This window comes from Triticum aestivum, chromosome 3A (assembly GCF_018294505.1).
Source record: "Triticum aestivum cultivar Chinese Spring chromosome 3A, IWGSC CS RefSeq v2.1, whole genome shotgun sequence".
Taxonomy (NCBI): domain Eukaryota; kingdom Viridiplantae; phylum Streptophyta; class Magnoliopsida; order Poales; family Poaceae; genus Triticum; species Triticum aestivum.
The window spans coordinates 9,679,286-9,697,321 of record NC_057800.1 but is presented as its reverse complement, the minus strand read 5'-3'; the positions used below and the strand labels follow the sequence as shown (position 1 = coordinate 9,697,321).

The window sequence follows — 18,036 nt, the reverse complement described above, 5'->3', positions numbered from 1 at the left end:
GTCTTTGTCGGCTCTGTGATGGGCCAGGTACCGTTGAATGTTGCCTTCCGAAGAACACTGATCGGTGACAAATGGACATGCCGGTTAAACTTTGTTCATAAGAATCAGACACGTTTCGTTGGAAGTTGACTACTTCTGGTTCCTTCACGGTCAAATCCATGTATACTGGCAGCATCAATGACTGGCAACCTTTCCACCACAAATGTATTTGCAAAATTAAATCCTGGTTGAAACTAAAAATATTTTGGTTGTATTTAGATCGCACATTAAGATAATCTGAAAAAAAATGAATTGGCAATGATGCACTAGATGTTGCTTTTGTGGGATGAGGAGTCGATTCAGGATCCATTCCTTCACTGCCAACTTGCCAAGTTATTATGGGGATGTGTCCATATAGATTTTAGTCTCAGAGTAGTACGAATATGTTTGGAAACTGGTTAGTGCGGGTGCATCCCAAGTTGAAGTCTCTTATCTGTATGGGAATTTGCGCTTTAATTTGGCCATTTGAAACACCCAAATGATTATATGTTTAATAGAACAACATTATAAAAAAATTGTAGGTTACCTTTAAGGTCATCAACTAGATCCGTACATGCATGGTTGTTACTATGCAAGGACCCACAATTTTTGGGTGCAATCGGTGGGACACGGTCTCTTAGGATTTGTTCAATTGATTTGGTTGATGGGCTACAAGTATGATTTGTGATGAATGAGGCCCGTTTTCTACGTTTTCTTTTTTGTTTTGCCCTTGGGGCAGTTATGTGTGCCGGTTTTTCTGTTCAAATTTGTTGTGATCAGATGATGACCTTTCAAGTAATCAATAAAAGGTATTGTGCATAACTCCATGCAGAGGTTGAGTGATATCCCCTCTTTTCGAGAGGAAAAAAATATGTGGACCATGCTAGGATATTTCTCTACCTCTCGCCTCACTTAGCGTACATGTCTCTTCCTCTCTCCCTTTATTTTTTTTTTCTTGAAAGGGTCCTTCCATCTCTTTCGGCCCATCTCAACCAAACTGTGAAGTTTGTGACAAATCGATCACACATGCACGCAGGAGCTCTAGTCCAAAGTAGACTTAGTTTGACAAACATGAACTAGGAAACCAAGACAATGAGTGTCCTTCTGCTCCCGGTTATAGTGGTTTTTTTATAGTTAATGTTCTTGATTAAGTTTAATTTTTGAGTTCATGCATGAACATTTAGAGTCTGTTTGGAAGCTCTTCAGCTTCAAACTCTGCCGACTTGAGAGTGGGGGAGGAGATCCGTACTTACCCTTAGTCGAAGAGTCTCCCTATACCAAAATATAAGCCGCCTAAAAATATTAGCGTATTTAGCTAATACTATATTAACTAAAAGTGAAGAAAGCGGAAAAGAGAAAATATATGGAATGCTAAAAATATCAATGGAGAAGAAAGGAGTACTGAAATGCGCCAGTAGTCCATTAATTCAAACTGAATGCCCAGCCAACAACTCAGAAAATGGTCGATTTAGGCCATAAACTCGTTAATTTGATCAAATAAGACCAAAACCGACCTGAAAGAGAAAAAAAACAGCCATGTGGCTGCCACGCCAACGTTCTCTAGACTTCTCGTGAGCTTACTATTGTTTATATAGGGATCTAATTGCATACTTGCCCTATTTCTCACAAACCATGCTAAGAGCATATGGAGGAAAAGAAACCAAAAAAATATTGTCTTTCCTAGGATTGAAACCCAAGTCCTTGGGCGTTGGCAAGGGTCTAGCAAACCACTGTAATACCAACTAGTTTGTGTTGTTTGATGAAGGCAACCCCATATATCAGTACATATTCTAAGCTCCCAGGAATTACTGGGTTTTAGTACATGGAGGCTTTGGATGGTGTTGGTGGGCCCATTTGAAAGTGTATGTATGTATTGGTACCAATGGGCCCGGTATAGTCGGTTCTCGGTTGGCGTCTGGTTTCGTTGGGCGCTCGCCCTCGCACGGCCACACAACACCCTTTGCCTCGCCCTCTCTCCTTCTCCGTGCGTGCTAGGTTTGCCGCTCGCCGCCCATCCGCCTCTGCTGCACCATCACGCATCTCCTCCCCGGTGTACCTCCTGCTTCGTCGTTGTCACCACACTCATATCCTCCTACCGGCACCATGGCCGCCCTTGCTCATATTCGCATGCTGTCGTCCGGGTTGCCTTTGTTCCTCTTCGAGCACCGTCGTTGCGGCTGCCTCCATCTCCATCTGCTCTTCACCACTGCATCTCTCCACTCTCTGCCCCCGCCACCACCACATCATCATATGTGCCTCCTTGATTTTTAAACTCGACCGAGAGTTGGGCGCTCATGGAGTTTCACTTCCATCTCCTTCTTGAACTCTCAAGTGTCATGGTGAACCTCCGTTGAATATCTTGTACTCATTGCTACACACCTACCCGCCTTTTTTTCTTCTGAATTTTGCCGTGACCTAGTTTAGCATCTAATAAGGCCTTGTCCAGCAAATTTTATGAAGCTCAAATCCTGACCGTTAGCTGTGACCGGGATCCAAGCCATAGGCCTGCAAGTGATGTGCTAGTTAGTAGCTCTGACTTATTATTACCTGGCCCTTGGGCTGCCCTAAAAAAATTATATTCCCTTGGCCACTCTAGACTACCCCGTGTTGTTTTCCCCTTGACTTCAAACAAAAATGGTTCATATTTTTTAATTAGTGTGCAAATTTAATTTGTTGAAGTATTTATTTTCTTGTAGCGAGGTCTCCGAAACAAGTCCAATAATTTAACCGAATATCCGATAGTCAAGCACAAAGTATTGCTGTGAGATACACAGTAGGGTTTTAGTACATCGAGGCTTTGATCTCCAAGGTTACAATTGATTATGGGATCACAAAAAATCATTATCCACATATCATATCTAATTTAGGGATCATGACAGATACAAATCACAACAATATCTGTTTGATTTAACCTGCTAAAATGGTTTGATTTTTTTTGCATGGTAATCCATGTCTCATTTATATCATAAAGATCATAGTACAAGCCACGTACATACCAGCCTGACAAAACTAAAAAGACAGTAGAACGCTAGCCTTTGCACATAGGAACACCAGCCAATATGTAAAATTACAAACAAGACTGGAAAATCCTCTGAGCTTGACACCAACGCCCGTCACCTGCCTCTGGCACCACCATAGCAGCCACCAAAAAAGAAAATGACAGATCACCTCCACACCCGCTAAAAAAACTGTTTGGTTTAACTCCATCAATTTTGGTTACATGCTGAGATACACGGGAGGGATTTCCCTTGTACTCATAGTCTCATACGTGGGGTATACTTGATCTCCAAGGTCACAATCGATTATAGGATCACAATGAATCATTATCCACATACCATCTAATTTAGGGATCACAGTAGATACAAATCACAACAATATCTGTTTGGTTTAACCCGCTAAAAAAAGTGTTTGGTTTAACTCCACCGATTTTGGTTAGGCTCATGCTCGTTGACCCCCCCCCCCCCCCCCCCCCCCCTCCCTCCCTGGCGCAATATCAACTAGGTTGAGACCAGTGTCGGCTCTGCTTGGTGAATACATCCACGACTTGATATATCAAGGAAACAAATCGTACTTCAACAACTCTTATAGCTACTTTCTCTCTCCCAAAGTGAAAATCAACCTCGACATGTGAGTGCATGATACATGATGTGTGATATATTTCCTTTTGAAATACCTAGATAGACAATTGCAGCCCCCTCCCCCCGCCGGATTATATGGCCTCAATCTTGGTGTTTAGCATGCGTTCAACATGCTACTGGAAAGTGTATAAAAGCCTTGCTTGACATCAGATTTGCATTTTAGAAGATAGATCCATGTAAAACAACTAAAATCATCCACGAAACTCAATATTTGAAACCACCAATAAAAGTAATCACAGGACCCCATACAAGTAAGCCAATAAGTTCAAGCGGCACATGGGTAACCTGAGTTGAATCACAAAAATGCAATTGTAAACTTTTGCACGTTAACATGCATCAAGAGAGGTGCACGTGCAAATTTATTTAACCGAAGGGCTGACTCAATGACACATTTGGACGGATGACGTAATCTTTGATGCCATAGATTTAGCAAGAGTTCGGACTGGGAGAGAGCTCAAGGACTAGACAGGAAGGACGAGAGCTTGAAGCTTGCCAGTGGACCACCACAATATCTTGTTGTTCGTCCTTATTATGATAAAACAAATGGAGGTGAAACTAAGCAAAAACATCATTCTCATAAACTAAAATGTGCACGAATACTAAAGGTCTGTTAGCACAAGGAACATGTGGGATGTTACAAACATATATTGGTTTAGATGAGCCTCGAATAGTTGAGTAACCACCATGGGAAAATAGACAAACCTGCTCTATTGGCGGTATGTATCGGGTCATTCCTGCCATAACCCTTGTGGATGTTGCTCTGGTCGAGATCCTCGTAACATGGTCAGGACACCCGTTTTGGCCAGATGATGCAGCGCACCACCACTAGGGTAGTCTAGTTGACACTTCACTGCATGAACGCCTCCTTGGTGGTACATGATCATTGATCAGGTCCAGAATTCGAGACCCTGGTGTCATCAATCACAACATGCGACGAGCCCATCAGATTTAGCAACTTATATGTACTCTTCATCAGCACCAAACTTGCCCGCGAGCAGCAAGCTAGGCTATATGGAGGGTCAGCGTGGTGGAAGAGGTGAAGACAAGGCTGTCGTGGCCATGGTGGGCGCATACACGGCAATGGCAGAATGAACCTCAAGTGCCAAGTTTGCTCCAAATTCAAGCATGACATGTTACGATGCCGCAACCGCTTCAATCATGTGTTCCATCCCGATGGTCATCATGAGCGTTTCGGCGATGCCGCCAACACTAGTTTATACACTTTGGACATGAACTAGTACGCATGATTGAAGTGGTTACGGCGCCATGTCTGAATATGGATCAAACTTAGGACTTGAGGTTGCTTCTATACTTGTCGGGACCGCGGCCATGACCACATTGTCCGCCACACCTGCCACCTCGCTGGCCATCCATATTGCATCACCAATGCTCTGTGTCATCGTGCCGAGAGGGAAACTTTGGATCTTGTTTATGATACCAACTCAAAAACAATGTTTTTTTTGTGAGATGCCTGCTAGGGATTTGCATTTTATTTATACATGGACGACACTTGATCGCTAAGGTAGCAATTGATTACAGGATCACAACGAATCAATCTTTAATTACAAGTCATGTCTTATCTAGGGATCACTATCGATACAAATCACAACAATATCTGTTAGGTTTAACTCTACTGATTCGGTTAGGATCACACTCATTAACAATATTTCTATACATCATTTTTTAGTAACAGTGGTGTAGTTATAGGTTTTCTATTGACATGTTACTTCTTACTAATAGAACGCCCTTGCCACAGGACTTTTTTTGATTACTCCTATGAATACAATACATACCAAATTTCATATTCCGATTGCACCTATAAATATATGCATATCAAATTTCAAATGTATCAAAAAAATAGCATGGAACAATCGGAAAATAATTGATCCATTTCACTTGCAATATAACTCAAAGATGAATACATAGAGAACCATGACCCAAATAATTATATCTTTACAAGTTATGATGTACTTGATATGCTTAAGAAATTCCTATACAAGCTCTGGAATAGTGCTTTTAGCTTAATTCGCATGGTACTTCAACAAGTACTAAATAAATTCACAACTCATAACCATCCTCCACGAGCAATATATATAATTAAGGACCAACATGTGGTTAGATAGTTACGAGGACAGTGGTATCCCCTACCTTTCAGAGTTCAAGTTTTAAACTTGACATTGGCGCTTGTATTTCCCTTGATTATTCTAGGCATTTCAATGATGCGCGTTCAATGGGAGGAGACATTCTCGTTGACTACGAAGGCGTCAGTGACAGCTCAGTCTTTCGAAGATGCTCATAGGGGTAGGGTGTGCGTGAGTCCTTTTAGACGAGGCTTGAGATTTAGGCCAACAGTTGCATGCAGCAATGATCGTTTTCAATATTGTTTCTTGCAGGAGATTCTGACGCGAATTCATTCTTGGGTCGTCCTCTCCATCAGCTGAGGAAGCCAATTTCTGTGTGGATCTATCCTTGCTCGAATGGCATGGTCGGTGTAAGGAGGAGGGGGTTTGCATCCCTCGTCTATGCACCGCGCAGTACCAGGGTGTCTGCGTCGAGCCCTTTTGATGAGTATGCATGTACACACATGGAGCTAAGAGCAACTCCAGCCGCGTCCCCAACAACCCTCCCCCCCCCCCCCCCCCCCCCCCCCGGCGACTTTTTACGCGTCGGCGCACAAAAAACGCCCCAGTTGCGCCCCCAAAACGCCGAAATTCGCCAGCTCGACCCTTTTTGGATTTGGCACTCCTTCTTTGGTATGCCAGGAACTCACAGTGATACCAACGTGCTGTAATGCTCCCCTGTCTTTGCCAAGCTTGTTGAAGGTCATTCTCCTTCGGTGAACTTCGAAGTCAATGGGCGGCACTACAACAAGGGGTACTACCTAGCTGATGGCATCTATCCGAGATGGTCAAAACATTTGTGAAGACTATCTCAAACACTGTGCCAGGAGGCAAGAAGTCCCACTTTGCCAAGGTTCAGGAGGCTTGTAGGAAGGATGTCGAGCGAGTATTTGGTGTGCTCCAATCTTGATTTGCTGTTGTTTGATACCTTGCTCAGACCTAGTTGAAAGATCAAATGTGGGAGATCATGACTTGTTGTGTCATCTTGCACAATATGATCATTGAGAGCGAGTAGGAAGAGTCAGTGTTTGACACTGAACCATACTACAGGCAGGGTCCTCTTACCCAAGTTGATCACCAGCTACCGGCAACCTGGACTGCCTACCTCAATATGCGTCAAGAGATCCGAGACCCACAGGTGTCAACAACTGAGCAGGATCTGGTGGAGCACCTATGGAGGATCAAGGACGACGCCTAGCTCGACGTGTGATGAAATATGAGTTTTTATTTGTTGAACCGTATAATTTGTATTGAACTATTTTTGTTGAACTATTTGACTTTTATTGATTTTCTGCGATGAACTATGTGATAAAAAAATTATTTATGTTGAGAATTCACGCCGAACCACGCCGAATATGGGCTGATTCGCGCTGATATTGGGCTATTTTTCGCCGAAAGTGAGCCGAAAAATGGGCCGACATCGGCGCCTGGGGCAACAGTTGGGTGCCCAACCGCCCCCAGAGCCGATTATACCGCCGGCTCGACCTCAGGCGGCGATTTTTATGCCTCCTGGAGGGGGGGGGGCAATGGCCAGAGATGCTCTAAGTTATGCCTGGAGGAAGCTCTAGAGCTTCTTTCTGAAATGGAAGTGGAAGGTGTGAGGCCAAATGCTGCAACCTATGGAACTTTACTTCTATGGGCTTTGCCGTGCCAAACAGGTGAAATCTGCATGGAACTTCCTTCAAATGCTGTTGCAAGGAAAGGGGATTTGTTGCAATGGACACCTTGATTATTATTATTATTTTGCTATATGAGGTGCCTAAATTGTGCCCATTTTTTGTGCACCATGAAGAAAAATGTTGCGATGATGTTGAATATATGTAGAAAACAATATTGCGTTAGGGATTATACATTGCATGGATTAGACGGTCAAGATCACACACTTAAATGAGATCGGGCGGATGGGGAAGCAACTGGTTGGTTGAAAGGCTCCTAGCTTTGGGGATTGAATAAACTAGGAGCAACCATGAATCATAAATAACAAAACATCACATGTATATCCTATATATATATATATATATATATATATATATATATATATATATATATATATATATATATTTGATTTCCTTGGGGTAATGTGGACATCGTGTAACCGTTCAAACCGTATTGAGCATGGGGACTTCGTGTAACCGTGCAAACCGTATTGAGCATGCCCACATGCTACGTGGACTCCCTTGCATGAACACGCTAAAAAGGTTTCATACACTATACTAACCACTCGCCTATTCTTCCTCAACTGCTCGCATCTGGCTCTCCTCCGGCTATAGCGCCGCTCACTGCGGCGTCCCTGAAAGGAAGCTAACTATCTACGCTTCACCAGAACTTTCAGGACCCGAAACTTCAGGGCCTGCCTGAAACTTTCAGACCATGCAGAAATGTGTGGTAACGGTTCGATTTGGGGCTAGCTATAAATAGCCCCCTTCTTCCCATGACCAGGATGTGTGGTAACTTCTTCATTGATTGTAACTCAATTTTTTCAGAGATGTTCCTCCCCTTTCACTTAAACTTGTTGATTTTTGGGGACTGAAAGACAAGTGCCTGATCTATACTCCCACCAAAGAAAGAGTTGATTCCCCCTTGTTTCTTTGATGGATCTTGTTACTCTTGCAGATTGGAGACTCCTGGGTGGTAGGTGTCCTCGGTGAGAAAATGATTTGTGATTTTTCCCGTCGCTTGTGAAGGTTTGGAGTCCGCCTCGAGGTATACTACCAGTGGTTGGGAATCACCTTCTTGGTGATATCTCAACGAGAAGAGGGTCAGCTTTCATGGTGTTGGTGTGCCTTCATGGTAACACCCACCCCTCCAACAGTGACTAGTTTTCTTTCAAAGAAGTGAACATCGGGATACATCATCATCTTTGGTGTTTCCGGTTATCTCTAGCCCTAACTCATTACTTGTGGTTTATTTTGGTCACTTAACTTTGCTAGCACCATGTAGATTGTTTATCTCACTACAATTGTTTAAGATCTGGTAAGGGGTTACTAGAAAACCTATTATTAGACTAGCATTACCAAAAAAATCACGTGGAGAAATACTTTTAATGTGCGTGGTCCTAATCGAATCAATTGAGTTCGACCTAACATATATTGTTGTGATTTGTATCTATCACGATGCCTAGATAAGACATTATTTGTAGAGTTTGATTTGTCCTATAATCAATTGTAACCTTAACGATCAAGTGTCATCCATGTAAAAATACAAGGAAAATCCCTACGGGGTATCTCACAAAAAAGCATTGTGTTTGAGCTGGTAACAGAGGCAAGATGCTGCGGTCGCGGCATCAACAGAACCAAACTCAAGTCCCAAGTTTGGTCCCTATTCATTCAGACATAGTGCCGCAACCACTTTAATCATGTGTACCAGTTCATGTCCATAGTGTACAAACCAGTGGTGCGGCGTCGCCGGAACGCTCACGATGATCCTCGGGCTGGAGCACATGATTAAAGCGGTTGCGGCATTGTAGCGTGTCATGCCTGAATTTGGAGCAAACTTGGCACTTGAGGTTGCCTCTGCCATTGCCGCGACCAACAAAGTCGACGGTCAGGATTTGAGCTACATAAAATGCGCCTTACTTGATGTTAGACCAGATCATGGCAAAATTCAGAAAAAATAAAGGCGGATAGGTTTGTAACTACGTGTACAGGATTTGGCAGAGGTTCAGTTGACACTTGAGAGTTCAAGGATGGAGGCGACATGCTTTGTTTCTGCTTCAAGAACCATGATGGAGTAGCCCAGTTCTGTAGCTAGCACTTGTGCAAGAGTAGCTCTGTGTTCTTCTTCCTGAATGTTTCGATGACGATCTCAACTTTGCAGGCCAGAAGTCACTGGGAGGTCGACACGGCATCCGTTCCCCTGCCGTGCCGGGGACCCTCACCAGGCCTCCACTTCGCCGGACCACTGTGTCCTGCCGTGGCGTACTGCACGCTACCGGTTCTGTAGCTACTCTATTATGTCAGAACACTTGAGAGGGATGAAAGCGAAACAGCAGCAGCAGCGAAGATATTGCTGCTCCCTCCTCACTCTTACCCTGCTCCCGCTGCTCCCGACCCTTCACCGGAGCTACCTCGACCGACGACGACAAACAGGGCAGATTATGATCTTTTCTGAACCAGCAACAAACAGCACAGCACAGCACTCTGCCTATATATATCCCTGCCTCATTGTCTGAACTTTTGTTTGAAACAGAGTTCCTGAACTTCCTAATTAACATGTGCTAGGAGTAGCTCCGATCCTTCTGTGTGAATGTTTGAGAGGCAAATCAACCTTGCGTCGCAGGAGGGAAGAGAGAAGCCTATGGGCGACGCCACAGGTTGTGTGAGTGTGTAACTTAATAACAAGCAGGGCATAAGAAGAATGGCAAAGCTTTCAGTAACCTCTCCTTTGGTTCTTCTTGTTGATGATATGCTCCTTCTATGGAGTTTCAGTTAAGGTAAGTGCAAATGATGAAGGTATGAAACCCCGGCAGAACATTTCATATCCGTTCGCAGGATATGAAACCCCGGCATGATCATCACGCCATCTCTTCCTGCCAAGAACACCACAAATCCATGCAAATTTTGTGCAATTACACCCATAAAAGAATACACTTTAGTAAACAAATACTACAGCATCCCACAATGCGCTGCCATTCAAATATTCAACTGAATGTGATCGATGTTGTACAGAAACAGTAACAACAGCGCCAACGGGATTATCATTATTTTACAGAAAGCGGTTCTCTCCAGGTTCACATTTACAATTTGCATCATCATTTTCAACGTCTTCTCTTCGTATTAAGAAAAAAGAGTATCTTCTTCACATTGCACACAACAGAACCTTCTGTGGTAGGTAGGTCCAAATCTAACCAAGGATAATCTTACACTCTCAAACCTTCCAAAACAAATATTGACTTGCTGAGCGCACCTGAGGTGGGTAGAGGATAAAATTTGGTCCAAAACTACGATTTATAGGTATTTCACTCTGAGAATGTACTTATCTCTGATAATACTGAAGAATCTGCAGCAGGAGCGTACTCGTCCCCGCAGAAGAAGGGCTCAGGAGGCATCTCCAGGCCATCGATGCCAGCTTCGAGCATGTCTATCACCTCGCTCATCGCCGGTCGATCGCCTGGCTTCATCTGGATGCACCAAAGCGCAACGACGCACAGCTTCCTCTCCACCTGATGGATACCAACAGCCTCTTGCCGAGACAGCTGATTGTACACCCATGACGGGTAGTATGTCTGGCTTCTTGACGCTTGTGGGTCCACGTTCCTCCGCCCTCCAGCCATCTCCAGCAGCAACATCCCGAAGCTATAGACATCAGACTTGGAGGATATGGCGCCAAAGCTACGGGACACCATCTCAGGAGCTATGTAGCCGACTGTTCCCCGCGCAGCGCTCACCGGCAAAAAGCTGTTGTCCCTGGGGTACAGTTTTGCCAGCCCAAAGTCAGCGATTTTTGGGGTGAAGTCACTGTCCAACAGGATGTTGTGCGGCTTGATGTCGAAGTGTAATATCTGCATATCGCACCCTCGGTGCAGGTAGTCGATCCCTCTGGCAATGCCCAGAGCAATCTGATTGAGCTTGTCCCAGGAGAAACTCTTCTCGGGCGAGAAGATGTACTTCTCAAGAGATCCATGAGGCATGTACTCATAGACAAGAGCCCTCCTCATTTCCTCCGAGCAGAAACCCACCAGACGCACTACGTTGACATGGTGAATGCTTCCGATGCTGGACACCTCACTGATGAATTCTTCTCCATTGGACATGGAACTGACCAACATTTTGATGGCAACATGGACGTCACCGGGAAGCACACCTTTGTACACGGACCCATAGCCTCCTTGGCCCAGCTTGTCTCTGAAGTGGCTAGTGATCGCAGTGATGTCTGTGTAAGCGAACCTTGTTGGGCCAAGGGCTAGTTGCATCTGGAGGAACTTCTCAACTGCGTCAATTACTACCTTTGTTTTCCAGTACTTGTAGGCAAGGAAGATCAATACGGACAACGGTGCAAAGACTAACCTGGATAGTACTGTCAACACTGCATAAACAAGATTACAGACATGAGTTACATGTATAAAGTTATGGAGCTGTAATAATAAGGATTAGATGATTCTGTCATACCGATAATGAGCTTCATGATACTTATCGCAGATACTATGACCAACACAGCCCAATATAATTTAGTGTAGTCAGACAAGGAGTTGTTTTTTACACATCCCAAGAAACGCACGTCGATGGCAAAAATCACAGAAATCTTATTTTGGATGCTTGAACTAGACATCTGTTCATGGAAGTCGCTGCATAAACAGTTTTTTGGTAAGACAAACCCATTTGAGGTGAAAAATGCAACCAGAGAGCATAGAGACTCACCTCCTTGAATTTTTCAGGCATGTCTTGAGGATCCAAGGATATGTCCATTCTGGAGCTGGGAAAGGAAATCTAAAAGCAAACCCATCCCTCATAAATTTTACAATATCTTCATAATCATAAGTTGAATAATCATTTGGCCCCAGACCCCAGCTTCCCAAAGGAGTCATGGCCAAGTATCCACATGAAGGCTCAACATTCTGAACCAGATAAGATTGCGTGGTACTCAACACATAAACAAAAGAAGTGTTCGTACTCCGGCAAGCGACAGGCTTATAAATAAGATTATCTTTCATCATCCTTGAACAACTGACAAAGGCAGCCCATTTAACCGTACGCATATGTAACAAGAACATGTAATCTGATCTCAATCCATAGATATAAGGATGTTGATTCCTCTCAGGAATAGGGCAGCTGCTATTATCCAAACTGGCATCAACAACCCAGAAAACAGAGTCGGGGTAGGAGATGTTGGTGACGAAGTACCTTCCCGTATTGACTTGAATTATAGCCTGGTCATCGCTACAAACAAGCTCGTATTCTTGAACACCACAACCAGGTGGATCCCCTCGCAATCGAAAAGGATGGTGGATGTCTTGGAGATGCCCACAGGAGAAAGAGGGGCAAACTGCTTGCCCCGGAGTATCTTCCGCTCCAGTCTTTGTTAGAAAAACTGAAACTGTGGAGGAGATTGCTAATGCTTGGAGTATAACAGAACGTGGAAATGCAACGGAGTATGTCATGAGAGCTTTACAGATGCAGGATCAGGCATAGAAGCTGGTACTAGAGTTAAGAAGAAGGCTAATATGGTCTCAGATTAATATACGAATTTTCTGGTGCATATGGATTGATGGAGACACAAGAGGAAGAATAGTCAAGCCTGGTGTGCCACCTGATTGCTGGTTTTCTTAGTCAAACTAGTGTACAGGAAGATAGGCTTTGACTTGTCAAAGGCAACATCCAGGAAGATAAGGAAGAAAGGTTGGAATCCGTCCAACTGATTCAAGGTAGCCAAGATATTTCTTCTTTATGATTTCAACATTACAAAAGAAGCTCAGTTTTTGTAGGCACAGCTTCATCTCATTTCCTCCTCATCTTCATTTTTCACAGAAATGTTTGAAGCTTTGGTTGTAGCTCTGTTGTTCTCTGTTCTTAACTATGGAATCAACAGAGCCACAGCAAGTGGTGATGGAGATTTCTTCCATAACTGCGCACCATCCAGGTGCAGCGAAGAGGGCACAATAGAGATCCGATTTCCATTCCGCCCAGCAACCAGCCCCCCATCCTGTGGAGCACCTGGCTTGGAGCTAGCATGCTCAATGGAAGCAGATACCATCCTACTTCACCCAATCCTTGGACTATGCAAGGTCACTGCAATTGACTACAGATTTGGTGGCCTGAATGTCATCCCGCTTGAAGAATCATGGACTAGGTGCCCGCTTCAGAAGATCTCTGCCACCAATCTATCAACTAGTGTCTACATACCTGACAGTTACGGGGGTGAAACTGCAATCCTGGTACGCTGTTCAAGAGAGTTGATACCAACAGAGAAGGCCGGTACGACACCAGGTATGGGGGACAGTATTGTTGGCCCAATCTCTTGCCTGAGCAACACAAGCCAGTTCATATATTTGATGGACGGTAGTGAACCAATGTATATTCTTCCCTTAGACTGCAAAGTGGTTTCAAATGGTATTTCAACGCCGTGGGATTATGATATCAATGATGTGTTATTCACTGAAAGAGCCAGAAGGGTCATTGCATTTGGTGAGACAACCTTGACTTGGTCAGTTCCTAACATAACCGACATTTGTCTAGACTGCGAGCGAAACGGGCATTCCTGCGGATTCAGCTCACAACGCAGGCAAGCATTCTGCAAGCGCCAAGGTATTGTTTCTAGTAATTCTTAAGCATCGAAGGATTTGTTCTGAATAAATTGCATGCCTTAAATATTTTTGACAAGAGTACCTAAATGATCGAAATAAAGACCACTTCTTTTTATCCAACCTTTGCTATATATGCAAATATGTCTCTGTTTACCAGCATATCTGAGTCCAGTAAATATTTCACACTCGCATGGTTCTGATACTCCCCCATACAGATAGCATATACAACATTAAAAGTAACCCAATTTTATAGTTAAATTCTTACTAGAAAAGTATCACTTTGTTCAGGCATGAGTATTATTTTGCACAAAAAATCTAAATCGCTTATTTCCTACATGCAGGTTCACGTGTGAAAGTCATTGCAGGTATTATGCATACATTTTGTTGTATATTACTCTTATTCTTGCATCTTACCCATATATAAGAGGAAAGACATGAAAGCAAGATTGTTTTAGTCCAAGTATAACTCACTGTTTGCCTGCATTCTTGTTTTTCAGCAACATCATCGGTAGCCACATTTGTGGTTCTCTTGTTGACGGCAGCCACAGCACTCTATCGATCCCTAAAATCAAAGGTCGATGAAGAGGTGCGTTTGAAAATCGAAATGTTTCTCAAGGCATATGGCACATCAAAACCAACAAGGTACACATTCTCTGAAGTTAAAAAAGTAACAAGGCGATTCAAAGATAGACTGGGTCAGGGTGGATTTGGAAGCGTATACAAAGGTCAGCTGGCAAATGGAGTACCTGTGGCAGTAAAGATGCTGGAGAATTCAAAGAGCAATGGAGAAGAATTCATGAATGAAGTCGCAACCATTGGTAGAATCCACCATGCTAATGTGGTCCGTCTCTTGGGATTCTGCTCAGAAGGAACAAGGCGTGCTCTTATCTATGAATTCATGCCTAACGGATCACTCGAGAAGTATATATTCGCACATGAATCAGATATTTATCGAGAGCTATTAGCACCTAATAAAATGCTGGACATAGCATCAGGCATTGCACGGGGAATAGAATACCTGCATCAAGGGTGCAATCAGCGGATCCTCCATTTTGACATCAAGCCTCACAACATCTTGCTAGATTACAGATTTAGTCCAAAGATTTCTGATTTTGGGCTTGCGAAGCTGTGTACAAGGGACCATAGCATCGTCACACTGACTGCAGCTAGAGGAACAATGGGTTACATTGCACCAGAACTGTATTCTCGAAACTTTGGGAGAATATCCAGCAAGTCCGATGTCTATAGCTTTGGCATGCTGGTGCTGGAAATGGTTAGCGGAAGAAGGAACTCAGATCCATGGATTGAGAACCAAAACGAGGTTTACATCCCAGAATGGATATATGAGAAAATAAGCACGGAGCAAGAACTGGAATCATCAAGGGACATGACGCAAGAAGAGAAGGATACAGCAAGAAAGCTGGCCATTGTGGCACTCTGGTGCATTCAGTGGAACCCAAAAAATCGCCCGTCCATGCTGAAAGTGCTGAACATGCTGACAGGAACCTTGCAGAGTCTAACGATGCCCCCCAAGCCATTTGTTTCGTCTCCGGGCCACCCCATGCCGCAAATCTAGAGATTTGCTTCACTGCGACTCTGAATGTATTTCTTTTGGACACTGAGACTTAATTTGCTGCAGTAATAAATGCCTATTGTATTGTGTATGACACTTGGTTTTCAGCTCGATAAGCAGTCTAATGGTAAACTGTACGGCATCCCTTCATATGAAACATCGCAATCGTCTGCAATGTGGTGGTCGGCACACCGTGTTTCAGAAATTGCCGCTCGACTTACAGTTAGCTAATTTGCTACTGTCACCATGTAGTGTATTACCAGGGCATGACATCCGATTCCACAACAGACTGCAAACTGGTAGTGTACAAGCCATGGTAAATAGTTGTCGCTTACCATGTACTAGCCGGACTTCAGCCTCACTGAAATTCGTCCTCGTCTCCTTGCCGGATCCTTGCTCGGAAGGAATCCTACTCATGCCAAGGTAATTAAGTAGGCACACGAGATGGTAATGCACACGAGAGAAAGGGAAAGGAGGAGGTTTACCTTTCCCGGTGCGGCGGCGAGCTACCGGAGACGGCAGCGGTGGCGGCTGCGGGAGAAGAAAATGCTCAGGCACGGGAGAGCGGCTGGCGCCATGGGAGCGCGAGGGTGTCCGGGGCGGGGGGCGGGGGGCGGTCTAGATCGCCGCCTCCCCCCGGAGCTCCGTCGGGGAGTATGGCGGGGCGGCCGGCGGCGGCAGGGGACGGGAGTAAAGCAGCTCTTTTTTTATTCTTCTGTGAAATGTGGGGCCGAAGGGGACGGGTGTAGATCCAAGTAGGCCTCAAGTTTTTTTCTCTGTCTTTCTTTATTGTTTTTTTTAAGTTTTTCAGCATTTCTTCAGTTTTTTTCTTTGTTTATTTTTATTTTTAACACATGTCTAATGTTTTAGTACACGTCGTACATATAGTACACAGTGGAACATTTTCTTGGTACGCATGGAACATTTTCAAATATATCCTATACGTTTTCTCAAATATCAGTACTACATGTCAAACATTTTTCAAATACACATTGGACATTGTTTTAATGACATGAAACATTACTTTAACTATGTGAACTTTTTTATAGAGATTTTATCATTTAGGCCGCTAGTTGTGTCTCACTATGCAGTTTGCCATTAGAAGTGACAACCGCATAAAAATTGTATTGTTTCATGAGATGCTTGCTAAAAAGTGCACCTTGAAATTTCATCATTCGTTAGATGTTTGCTAAAACACCATCAGACATCACTAATGCCAGGTCAAATCCATTGATCATGTTATATGACCGAAATACCCACATGTCAGCTCTCTCTATCTCATAATGATAAGGTTGGCCCCACTTGTCAGCAAGCAAGCAAGCGAATAATTTAGAGGAAACTAAGAAAATTGTGGGGATCGAGTGGGACTCACACTTTACGGTAGTAAGATGAGTTGTCATGTTGGTCCATGAGGATGTTGGCCATGTAACATAGTAAACGGGCTTTGGGTTGGCAGTAATGGTGTCTAGTGGCATTTTTTAGCATGCGCCTACTGAGCGATGGCATTTTAAGCAGTTGAAACTACTATTCATAAATGATAAAAAAGCCTTTTCATATTGTATTAATATTTTGAAATGTTAGAACCATTCTTTTGAAATGATTGAATATTTCTTTAAAATGTCACATACATTTTTTGAATGGTATTCAACATTTGTTTATACTACATGAACAATTTTTTAGATTTTATAAACATTTTTATAAATGTTGAGTACATATTTTTGAGACACGTGAACATTTTTTTGAAATGCCATGTACATTTTTTTGAATGGCACGGATGATATTTTTGAAATTATGAAAACATACTTTTTACATCGTACAAACTTTTTTTAACATCACAAACACTTTTGTCGAAGTCCGTGAGCATTCTTTTCGAATGCTAAGAACATATTTTTAGCAGTGTGAACATATTTTACACCGCATGAATATTTTTAAATGATAAATGAACGTTTTTAAGATTAAAGTAAAATATATTTCCATTTGAAAAATATAAATAATAGTAATAAAACAAAAAATTCAAAAAGTGTGCTAGGAGCCAACCCTCTCCCGTGATGGGAAGGCTTGTTTAGGTGGCGTCAGAGGCGAGGGGTTCTTTCATCTCATGATGAGCAAGACAAGTCGCCTCTCCCCTACACATCAGGTGTTCTGGGAGCACTTAACGGTGGTGATCCCTATTTAGGGCTTCACGCGCCCGTTTTACTTTTTCAGGGGTTATTAATCAAGTTTTATTGATCAAATTCCATATGGTGTGGGATCAACAAGGGTCATGGGGTTTGATGAAGATCCACAAGTATAAAGGATCAATCATAGTATTTTTGGTAAGTAAAAGTGTCGAACCCAATAGGAGCAGAAGGAAATGATAAGCGATTTTCAGTAAGGTATTCTCTCCAAGGTAATTCATAAAGTCGTAACGAGTAACAAGTAGCAATAGTAACAAAGTGCAGCAAGGTG

At 43.3% G+C, this 18,036-nt stretch overlaps 2 protein-coding genes across 2 annotated transcripts; one reads left to right on the top strand and one right to left on the bottom strand.

Moving 5' to 3' along the window:
* Window positions 1-9,617: 9,617 nt before the first annotated feature.
* Window positions 9,618-13,072, bottom strand: LOC123059794 (rust resistance kinase Lr10-like). Its single transcript, XM_044482281.1, has 3 exons — window positions 12,133-13,072; window positions 11,884-12,059; window positions 9,618-11,800 (listed from the first exon to the last, which is right to left on the bottom strand). The coding sequence occupies exons 1-3, from the start codon at window positions 12,870-12,872 to the stop codon at window positions 10,734-10,736; spliced, it is 1,983 nt and encodes a 660-aa protein (XP_044338216.1). The 5' UTR covers window positions 12,873-13,072; the 3' UTR covers window positions 9,618-10,733.
* Window positions 13,073-13,241: 169 nt separating this feature from the next.
* On the top strand, window positions 13,242-15,679 carry LOC123059795 (rust resistance kinase Lr10-like). The gene is made up of 3 exons (XM_044482282.1): window positions 13,242-14,016; window positions 14,357-14,380; window positions 14,513-15,679. Exons 1-3 carry the CDS (start codon window positions 13,242-13,244, stop codon window positions 15,589-15,591), a joined length of 1,878 nt encoding a protein of 625 aa, XP_044338217.1. The 3' UTR covers window positions 15,592-15,679.
* Window positions 15,680-18,036: the final 2,357 nt, after the last annotated feature.

Bases quoted from the DNA above. Each gene is read 5' to 3' on its own strand.
- LOC123059794 (XM_044482281.1), bottom strand. From the start codon at position 12,872: ATGACATACTCCGTTGCATTTCCACGTTCTGTTATACTCCAAGCATTA. The intron at 12,060-12,132 runs GTGAGTCTCTAT...CTGTTTATGCAG, and splicing joins TGCCTGAAAAATTCAAGGAG to CGACTTCCATGAACAGATGT. The intron at 11,801-11,883 runs GTATGACAGAAT...TTGTTTATGCAG, and splicing joins TATCATGAAGCTCATTATCG to TGTTGACAGTACTATCCAGG.
- LOC123059795 (XM_044482282.1), top strand. From the start codon at position 13,242: ATGTTTGAAGCTTTGGTTGTAGCTCTGTTGTTCTCTGTTCTTAACTAT. The intron at 14,017-14,356 runs GTATTGTTTCTA...TCCTACATGCAG, and splicing joins AGCATTCTGCAAGCGCCAAG to GTTCACGTGTGAAAGTCATT. The intron at 14,381-14,512 runs GTATTATGCATA...CTTGTTTTTCAG, and splicing joins ACGTGTGAAAGTCATTGCAG to CAACATCATCGGTAGCCACA.